Source organism: Chlamydotis macqueenii, chromosome 6 (genome assembly GCF_036417535.1).
Source record: "Chlamydotis macqueenii isolate bChlMac1 chromosome 6, bChlMac1.mat, whole genome shotgun sequence".
NCBI classification, from domain to species: Eukaryota; Metazoa; Chordata; class Aves; order Otidiformes; family Otididae; genus Chlamydotis; species Chlamydotis macqueenii.
In genome coordinates this window covers 44875614-44885644 of record NC_141561.1, presented here as the reverse complement: position 1 = coordinate 44885644, position 10031 = coordinate 44875614, and the positions used below count along the sequence as shown (strand labels likewise).

General features: G+C 52.6%; 1 protein-coding gene across 1 annotated transcript; it reads right to left on the bottom strand.

Annotated features, from left to right (window-relative positions):
* Positions 1 to 3356: 3356 nt before the first annotated feature.
* On the bottom strand, positions 3357 to 8603 carry LOC147600363 (E3 ubiquitin-protein ligase RBBP6-like). Its single transcript, XM_086751254.1, has 4 exons — positions 8438 to 8603; positions 5638 to 5737; positions 4708 to 4819; positions 3357 to 3449 (listed from the first exon to the last, which is right to left on the bottom strand). Exons 1-4 carry the CDS (start codon positions 8601 to 8603, stop codon positions 3357 to 3359), a joined length of 471 nt encoding a protein of 156 aa, XP_086607380.1.
* Between the last annotated feature and the right edge of the window lie 1428 nt (positions 8604 to 10031).

Below are 10031 nucleotides of genomic sequence, written 5' to 3'. Positions count from 1 at the left end.
CACAGCGCGGCAGCTCCTGCTGCCAAGCCCTTCGCCGGCCGCCTCCTGCCAACGCCACCTCCTCACACGGCACCACGCGCTTTTCTGAAGCCTGGCGCTTTTTCTTCTGCAACGCTTTCCTAGCACCTGCGCACACTACCACGCACGGGAGAGCTGCCTTTGCACAGGAACAGCCTGAGCCCCATGCACGTGAGGAGCCTGTGCCCCTGGCATGGCCCATTGCCCCCTCCTCCGCGTTATGGGCTCCACCACACCTGTCAGGCCCTAACGGATGCCTCTTCCCCCTACAGCCGTGACAGCCTCACTTACCTGAGGACTGACTCTCCTCCAGCATCTTCAGTCTGCCCCGGAGCTCGTCCATGCCTGCTTTTTGGCGCTGGATCGTTTCCTCGTGCCTCTGGCCTCGGCACCTCCTGCCCAGGTTGACCAAGGCCCACACCAGCTGCAGGAAGAAGCAGCCCAGTCAGTTCTCGCCCAAATCGCCTCCGGCTCAACACGAGCTCAGCTTGACCCCGGTTTAGACACCGCCACGCTGAAAGATGCCGCGCCCTCAGCAGGTGCCAAGAGCCAAGCCCGTGGGGCGTCTCTCCCCACAGTCTCTTGGCAGATTGGTGGGGTAGAGGAGCGGCAGCAGAGACCCCTTCCGTGGTCCTCTGTGCCGGCCTCACGCCACCAAGGGCATCAGCCCTGCAAACGCTCCGGAGAGCTGGGAGAGGGACGGCGCTTGGCTCTCAGCAGCCCCCTCAGTGTTTTTCTCTGGCACTTGGCGCCACCACAGAGGATTTTATTCCCTTGGACACAGGCACACCGATCCGCTCGGTGGCCTGCCTTTCTACGTGATCACAGAATGAGAGAATGGTTTGGCTTGGAAGGGACCTTTAAAGCCCACCCAGCCCAACCCCCCCGCAAGGAGCAGGGACATCTCCAACCAGACCAGGTTGCTCAGAGCCCCGGCCAACCTGGCCTGGAATGTTTCCAGGGATGGGGCATCCACCACCTCTCTGGGCAACCTGGGCCAGTGCTCTACCGATGATGTCCTACCAATGGCATGCGTGATTCTCTTCTACACTACACCCGTGCACACAGACCCCCACAGTTCCTTTGCTTGCTGCACCGCCCCAAACATCCAGACACTCAGGAGAAGGGAGGCCCTTCATCCCACCCTGCCCACTGCTGCAAGCTCCCCGCTCGGCTCTGGCCGCTGTCGCCCCGCCCTTTGCTCTCAAACAACAGCTGTGCTGGGCTGCAGCTCTGGCGCCCGGCGCTTCCCCTCCCCATCGCTACGTGCGCACCAGGACAGGCGCTACCTCCCGCTCAGCGTCAGGCTCCGAGTCACCGCCTGGCACCCAGCCTTCCTCGTTGGCACGCCCTCTGCCACCCTTGCCGTACAGGATGTACGATGCCTACAGTCCCTCCAGCTGCTGCCGCAGTCACCTTGCAGTTCTTCCCTTTTCCCGTGCCAGGGAACTCAAAAGGGGATTCAGCGCGGGGGACAACAGTCCCTCCATTCCCGTCCTGTGCAACACGCTACCCCTGCTCCTGCGCGCTCAGCCCTGTCACTGCTTTTGTGGTGCCAATCCCACCAGCAAGGTTGGGAAAAGGAGCCAACGCTTGCAGATCTTCCCCTCCGTCGCCCCCGCCTCTGCTTGGCAATTAGCACAACCATCCGCACACACCACACCTCGCGCTTCCAAAGCGCTGCGCCCACACCCAGCTCCTCACCCGGTGGCAATGCCCGTGCAGGAGCGCGGCTGACGCGGCTCGTGGGTGGCACAGGCAGCCCCGCTCCTGCCTTCGGCCAGCTCGGAGCATGCCTGAGGCGGGCTGGGGCACTGGCCACTCTCACCGGCACACTGACAAACACCACGTGCGCCATCGATACCCTCAGCAAACCCAGAGCTCGGCAGCCTCCGCACGGACTCACCCTCCTAAAGGCTTCAGCCACCTTCGCCGGTATCCCGGGAGCCTCTTCCACCTTCACCACCGCTTCTTGCGAGGCGTCCCTCAGCGCCTGACACTCTGCTTGGGCTTGCCTGTGCCAAGAGACAAGACCCTTGAGGGACACCGTGACGGACAGCAGCTGCCCAAACAGCCTGCGGAGAGCAGCACCCCGGGCACCCGTCGGTGACTGTCGCGGTGTGGGTGGGAACGTTCAGCTCAGTTCGTGGAGACTTCAACACACGGCCACTGGCACGCGTTCCACTCAACTCCTATCTCAGTTCACGTGGCGCTTGCATAGAGCCCCCATCGCTGAGCTCCGCTCCGCGGCTCTCACACACACCTTTGGCTCCCGGGGAGGTCCCAAAATGCCACCAGCTGCTGGGAATCCACTAAGCAGCTTTGGCCAAGGCCCCAGTTCACGGCTGCATGTACCTTAACTCGTTAGCTGCTGCTTGCAGAGCTCGATCCTTCTCCTTCATCACCATGGACATCTCCAGCAGCTCCCTTCTAAGCAGGTGCAGCTCCTGCTCTTGCTGTTTCACCTGGCAGATGTTCTGCTCCACTTCTGACTTCAGCTGCTTGCTCAGCTCCCCTAGGCACACCACAGCTCCATGGGTGTCTGGCTCCCCCATCACCCAAGCCCTGGGGGATCCGCACCTCCCAGTGATCCGACGTCTGCGACCACGTCCCTTTTTCCCAAGGCGTTGTCATAAGGGTCGTCAGCCATCATGGGGCTTGTCCCCACAAACCCTCACCCTGCCCTCGCTAGCAGCCCTCGCCTCCTGGGCCCTGCCACCAGACCTTGCTTCCCCAAGTCACAGCGCAGGGCCGGTCTCTGTCAGGGCAGATGCCGCAATCACGGCTGGCTATGGCTACTTGCCTTCTGCTTCGAGAAAAGTGGGGTCGCCAGCATTTCCTGGCCTGCCCGCTTTCACCCACCTGCCTTCCTCATTCGCTTCGCGCTGTTATGGCCAGCAAAAGTGGGCCACGCGCATCCCTTTGCCTCACACCTCAGGCTCCTTTCTGCCCCATACAGCCTCCCCAAAGCAACGTCACGCCCACTGAGGGATCCCCGGCCAGGCTCTCCCAGTTTAAAGCCTCAGGCCACCTGCGGCTCCAAGGTGTGTACTCTTAACTTGAGCATTCACGGATTTGTTGTGTAAGTGCCAAGGCACAAAAATTAAAAGCTCAGTAACACCACAAGTCCCCCACAGTCTTACCCCATGTGCTGGGCAGTTCTTTATGTAGTGGCCAGGTTTCCCACAACGGAAGCAAGTATATGATGGTGGAGGGGCAGCCAAGGGATTCTTCACGTAACTAGAAGTTTTTTGGGAAAAAAAAACCAAAAAGGTATGCATGTGTCTCTCTACAATTTGTCCACAGGCTCCAAAGAACACATTTGACATTATCAACACCTACTTGACTGGATCATATTCACGGCAAGACTGCGTCATCATAGCTTTTATCTTCTCTTCTTCGGTGGCACTGGCTTCAGCCAGGTTGGCAGTCTGTGTAACGGGGAATTATTTGACACACATTAGAAACACCCTTCAGCCCACACAGCCAACGACACCAGCACTCACCCACTGCTGTAAAGAGCAGCACGGCGCTGGCTGCGCTTGCGCAGAAACAGCTGCTCATACAAAACACAGGTGTCCTGATGGCCTTTGCAGCATGGCCGTATAACCAGAACATGGTGGCACACCTTTCTTCTAAACAGGTATCTATAAGCAGCAAAATTAAAATTAGTTACAACTTTTTTTTAAATCATGCAGAAAAGCGTATACTTTGTTCATAAATGTCTGTATTAGGTGACCCTAACATGTTATCCATGATCAGATCCAATGATCCAGGGTTAGAGGAACACCTCTCACCATTCCAGTGAAGAAAAAGGAGTTTTCCTTAAAAGAAAGGTGAAAAATACAAAACACCACCTAGTAACTTTTCTGCTATCAGGACTATTTTGAAATGCATACTTACCCATACTATTTGACCCGAGTGACAAATCAAGATCTCGACCATCACCAGTCAGGTATCTCCTTCTGTTACTTCTTTATACTTCAGCAGCCGAATGGCAGTGCTGTCAGCTCTGAAGAAAAATGCTGTCCCTTCTCCACAGGTAAATTCCAAGTGGCGGTACACTAAAGAAAGGCTTCACCTTTGGGAAATTAAAGCAGCATCAACCCTGAAGTCACCCAGATCCAAAAATGTGCTGCAGGCAGAAGTTCAGGAAAGCGACGGGGATTTTACCCACAGGAGTTCCCGGCTCTAACCCTGCAGCAAGATCTCCACACTGGGTTTTAGATATTTTCATTTGCAGACAAACTGCTAAACTGAACTGCTTCATCAGATAAAGTGGAAAGATCAAATGCAGAGCTGTAGAAGACCACTTTGTGTCGCAACGAGAGTTAAATCCACCGCAATCTATTAGAGACGTTTAAGCCCTCAGAGGGGCCCAACCAACATCACTTCAATTATCCAGTTCTAGGAATAAAGACCCAAGTATTGAAGGTCGTGAAAAGGAATCAGTTAGCCTCACAGAACTGTTCTCAACATGGATGGGATGTGTTGGGTTTGGTATTTGTTGGAACCTCAAGTCCCATGTAAGGAACAGCACCAACTTTAACAAGAGTGGTTTCTCAGTGGTTTTTGATAACGTCTGTAAACTGCATTAGGCAAAAAAAAAAGTATTTAAAACAAAAGCGAAGGACACAAAGTGAAAATGGCAAAAATGACACAGGTGTGTGTGTGTTTTATATAAAGTGCACAAGTATGTGTGTATGTGGGTATGGAATCAAGCGCGGTGTGTAGGAACAAATGTGAGAGTGTGTTTTTACATACTGCTTTTGGTGTTCCGCTCACTGGCTCAGCTGGACTTCTAGAAAAAGAAAGAAAGAAAGGAGATCAGAACTTGAAATAAAGCACTTGTACCCCACAGAAAGCAGTGAAAACAGATTATAAAGCCTCAACATCAGCACCTTATGTACTGATAGCCCAGCGAATGTGGGAATTTATTCATATACATAAACTGTTCTCTCCTGGAACATCCAGTGCCACTAAAAACAACCACAAACATCCCAATTCTACTCTGTCACAAATTATTCCAAGACTTCCAGGGACAGAACACAACAGGGCAAGAGGAAGTCCTCAGGTATTTTGCCTCTGCTCTCTAAGTATCAAAATCAGGAAATCTGTGCTACAGTGTCCTGTTCTTAAATAACCAGCCATCAAACCAGGAAGGTAACTGTAGCCAAGCTGTAGATTCCTGGTGTTACAAAGAGGCACCAGATACAGAACTGAGTTTCTAAGAAAGAACAGTGATGGCCTAGACACTGCGAAGGGCAAGTGTACTTAGCGCAAAAAGATCAGTCACCTGACCATATTTAGCCATGGCAGCGCCAAAAATACCAAATGTGTTACATCTGCTGTATGGGCTGAAAACAGGAGTAGAAATGTCACCTGACAGCAGTTCCTAGGATCTGGTGTGATTTAGGAGTCCTGTGACAAACGTACTGTCCCAGCAGGCTTAAAAATGTCCGTCTGCTTTGGGACATTCAAACCTACCCCATCACAACAAAAATTAACAGCAGCTTTAACAGGAAAGAGAAATCTGAATGCCTCTGTACGCCAATATCCAGGAAAAAGTGAACAGACTGCACCCGCTACCAAAGAATACAATGCTTTAGGGACACTCACGGGACAGAGGTTTTGCTGGGAGCTTTAACTCCTCCAGCAGGGATTCGTCTCACAATTACCGAGCAGTTCTTCGGAATCAAGGCATCATCATCTGTGTATTCTGAAAGCAATACAGAAATAAAAAATCAGTCAATTTGTAAGAATGTACATTAATACGCAATTCCGTAGCATTCAGAGGATCCCTGTACAGATTGAAAAGCCAAATGTTATATGTAAGATCCCGCTTTTATCGTCTCAACACACTAACAGGACATCTCAAGAAATCTGCAGGTTTGAGAATCAAACACAAGCAGCGATTTCTGTTTGATTCTTTCAAAAGAGTTTGAATGCCAACAGCAACATGGTCTGAAAGGTCACTAAAGGAGAGTCTGCCAGTGCATGAGGTTCTTTCCTGATCTAGCTGAAGTTGCTTTTGCCCATTTGCCTTTGTCCATTTTGCCTTCCTAGTGTCTTAACACGAGTCCATCATACCATTCTTCCCACTGGCTCTTAAAACCCCGCTTGCTTTGAGCTTACCTTAGCATTGCTTCTGTCACTAGGTTGCCATTATGGAAAGCAACAGTGACTGAGCTGGAAAGGGTTCGAGTTCTCTGAACAAGCAGGCCATCTTCACTCAAGTGTCACTTTGCTCTTTCCGAGATCGTTTCCACATTTAGTCAGGACTCCTGCACAGACAAAGTGACACAAAAACCATACTTGATGTCCACATGTAAGAGCGCCAAACATCCCATTTAGGCAGAAGATCCTGGTCTAGATTTTCCCTTCCTCTTCTGAAGGTGAGTTTAGGCATCTGCAGCTGATTAAGAAAACCTGAAAGTCACCGTTATGCACACAGACCAACAGTTTGGCACACAGACCTGTTACACTGAAATGTATTCCCTAGCTTGGCCCTGAAAACCACTGGGGGATTTTTGCGTTTTCCCATGAAAACACCCTTACGAAAGCTTCCGGAAGCATCTGTGTCACTAACAGACCAACTTTAACATTTGACACTCATGCAACACACCCTGCCTAGAGGAGGATCTTGCCGCTGTTAAACAGCAGGGATGCTCTGTAAAGTACGAAGCAGATTCCTCCTTCAACTTCACCCTTAGGCAGCACCACACTTAACAGAACCCAGTGAAGCAGAGACTTTTTCTTCTCTGCAGGCTGATTACGTACAGAAACAATGCAACACACCTTGGACAACTGGTGCGATGTCTGTTGGAGGAACACTTGATGGGGTAACATACTGATGAGCATCAACTTTTGTTCTGAAACTTGACCTTCTGTTCCTCACCTGCTATAACAGAATCTACCTCTTTGCCCCATTTCAAAACATTTCTTCTTTTGGAGCGAATCATTGGGCTCCGTCGCGGGCTATGAGCATCCAACATTCTGGTTTTAAGGCTCCGTTTGAGACAGACCCAGCTGTTACAGGAGTGGTGTCAGCCAGCTGGCCATTCAGCCTGCTTGCGTTTGTGAAGCTGAAAGTACCTTAGCAAATAAAGACAAAATTCAGAGACCCTTCTGCAGAAAAGCCCTTAAAGCAAATCAGACATTTTTCAAAAGCTCTTGACAGTTTTATTCAACACCACAGGAAAACCAAAGCCTTCTGAAATGTGTCCCCACCTACATATGTCATGGCATCCACTGGCCTCCTGAGACCCCTAATACTGTGCTGTTGAGTCTCCTCACAAACATTCTCCTGAAAATGGTTTCACTGTCGATCAACAGCGAGCTTTATGTCCAGCCACTGAACTTACACTTCCTGCAGCGAACATACGATTCTGTTTAAGTTTAAACACAAAAATCAGGAAGAGGAAAAAAAACTCTAGAGCACATTCTAAAGAAAAGACTGTTGTAAGGGTGCCAGAGAACTAAAGGAAAAAAAATAATGTTCAAGGAGTGAAAACAATTTACAAGTCTCATTATTTCTGAAAATCCCATCCCAAAGTCTCCAATCACATTCAAGCTCCTCAAGATGGCAGATCACCAAACGGAAACATCATACTAAGTAATACAAACCCATTATCAGCTCCAAGAATCAAGCACCATTGAGCAGATTTAAATGAATTTATGACTTCTCTAAGAATCCTTCTTGCTTATATTCACCATAAATGTTCTGCCACAAAACTTCAGTACCGGCCCGACACCGTTACCGTGCACTATCAGGGAAAAAACCACCCACGGTTAGAAATGAATGATGAACTGATGCTCCATAGCATCTGCGTGGCAGTGTCCCTGGTGTACAGCAGCAGTTCTATTAACAAGAAATGCCAAACTGTCCTTCAGAGGCAGCCAACACTCAAGTGCACGATGGCTTTAAGGGCTCTGCTGAGATTCCAACTCACAGCTGCACTCTTGACCCAAAATGTTGCTGGGGAGCAGTTTCTGCAACAGCCACAGAACCAGTTTTCCAGTGCCGCGGCGTACAAGAAGTTGAAGGCAAAGTTAAGTGACCAAACCCGCTGTTTTTCTTCAAGTCAGCCACCTGTTCCATTGCCATCCCGTTCAGCTTCCTCCAGCAGATTTCAAAGAAATCTGGCAAGCCTGTTCTTATCAGATATCCTCCCACATTTCCGTATCATTTTCCCTGAAGAATTCCCGGAAAGCAAAACCTTAGTGAGCTCTCCACGTTGCACATGAAGCGCGGGCACTTGTAGCCTGGCTGTGTGGCTGAAACACAGCTCTGGCGGTGGTTGTCAGAAGAGCCGCGAGGAAGGAACAGCTCTGTGGGGCTCCCAGCACAAGTCCCAGCTAGGGATGGAGGGCGAATCCCATTGTCGCTTCCCACCCCGCGCCCGCCGCCCCCACGCACCTTCTTTGGTCTGGGCGTTGGTGATCTGCAGGTCGCTGTTGGGCACCTTCAGCTTCTCCCGGGCCATGATCTGGCGCTTGAGGTCGCGCAGGGAGATGTGCAGGCCGTTGAAGATGAGCGTGTGGTACTTGAGGCTGGAGGAGAACTTATAGTGCAGGCAGGACATGGTGAGGGCAAGGCGGTGTGTCCTCGGCAGCGGCGCCTACCGCAGCACACAGGGCCGTGGGCTCTGCTCTGAGTTGGGGCACGCAGCCCCGGCTCGGCCTCCGCTCCCTGTCTGGCACACAGCGCTGCCAGGCCGGTGTGTTTGGTGGCTACGGCGACTGCGGTGCCCTGGCCTCAGCGTTCCGCCAGGGCTTTAGGGGCACCAAGCAGAGGGGCTGGGCCAGCGGTGGTTCTAGGCCACGTTCCGTTGCCCCGACAAGACGCTGCCTGGCGCCACGAGCGGAACCAAACAGAACAGTCCGGCCACGCCCGGTCACCTGTCTGCTGGCTGTGCAGCCAGGGCCACTGGACTGGATCATCCTGACCGGGAGGAAGATGGAGGAGGCGCTGAAGCTGGGCCGCAGGGAGGCGGGCGAGGAGGGGGAGCTGGGTGGGCTGCTGGCTGCCTCGTGGAGAAGGCGCTGATGCAGGAGATGGAGTTGGAGCCCGCCAGCCGCGGCTCCTCCTGCCCGTGGGAGCAGCTGCGGGGCAAGTACCCTGAGGAGAAAGACCTGGGAGTGTTGGTAGACGAGAGGTTCAACATGAGTGGGCAATGCGCCCTTGCGGCCCAGAAGGCCAACCGCATCCTGGGCTGCATCAAGAGGAGCGTGGCCAGCAGGTCTAGGGAGGTGATTCTGTCCCTCTACTCTGCCCTGGTGAGACCCCACCTGGAGTACTGCGTCCAGTTCTGGAGCCCCCAACACAAGAAAGACATGGACCAGTTGGAAAGGGTCCAGAGGAGGGCCACAAAGATGATCAGAGGGCTGGAGCACCTCTCCTATGAGGCCAGGCTGAGAGAGTTGGGGCTGTTCAGCCTGGAGAAGAGGAGGCTCCGGGGAGACCTGATAGCGGTCTTCCAATACCTCAAGGGGGCCTACAGGAAAGATGGGGAGAAGCTGTTCAGTAGGGCCTGTTGTGATAGAACAAGGGGTAATAGGTTTAAATTAGAAGGAGGTAGGTTTAGATTGGATATGAGAAAAAAATTTTTTATAATGAGAGTTGTAGAGCACTGGAACAGGTTGCCCAGAGAGGTGGTGGATGCCCCATCCCTGGAATCGCTCAAGGCCAGGCTGGATGGGGCTCTGAGCAACCTGATCTAGTCAGGGATGTCCCTGCTTCTTGCAGGGGGGTTGGACTAGATGACCGTTGAAGGTCCCTTCCAACTCTAACTATTCTATGATTCTATGATTCTACCCGCTGCTCGGCCCCCAGGCTGAGGCCGCTGACGGCCAGCGCGGCCCCGAGGAGGGGCTGCCCGGCAAGCAGGGTAGGCAGAGAGGGCGAGGGGGAGCCTCCCCACGCTCACAGCCCTGCGGCTCACCGCCCCTCTCCCCGCAGGCAGCGGCCGTGAGTCGGGGAGCGTGGGAGATGGCATCCCCGCACCCCAGAA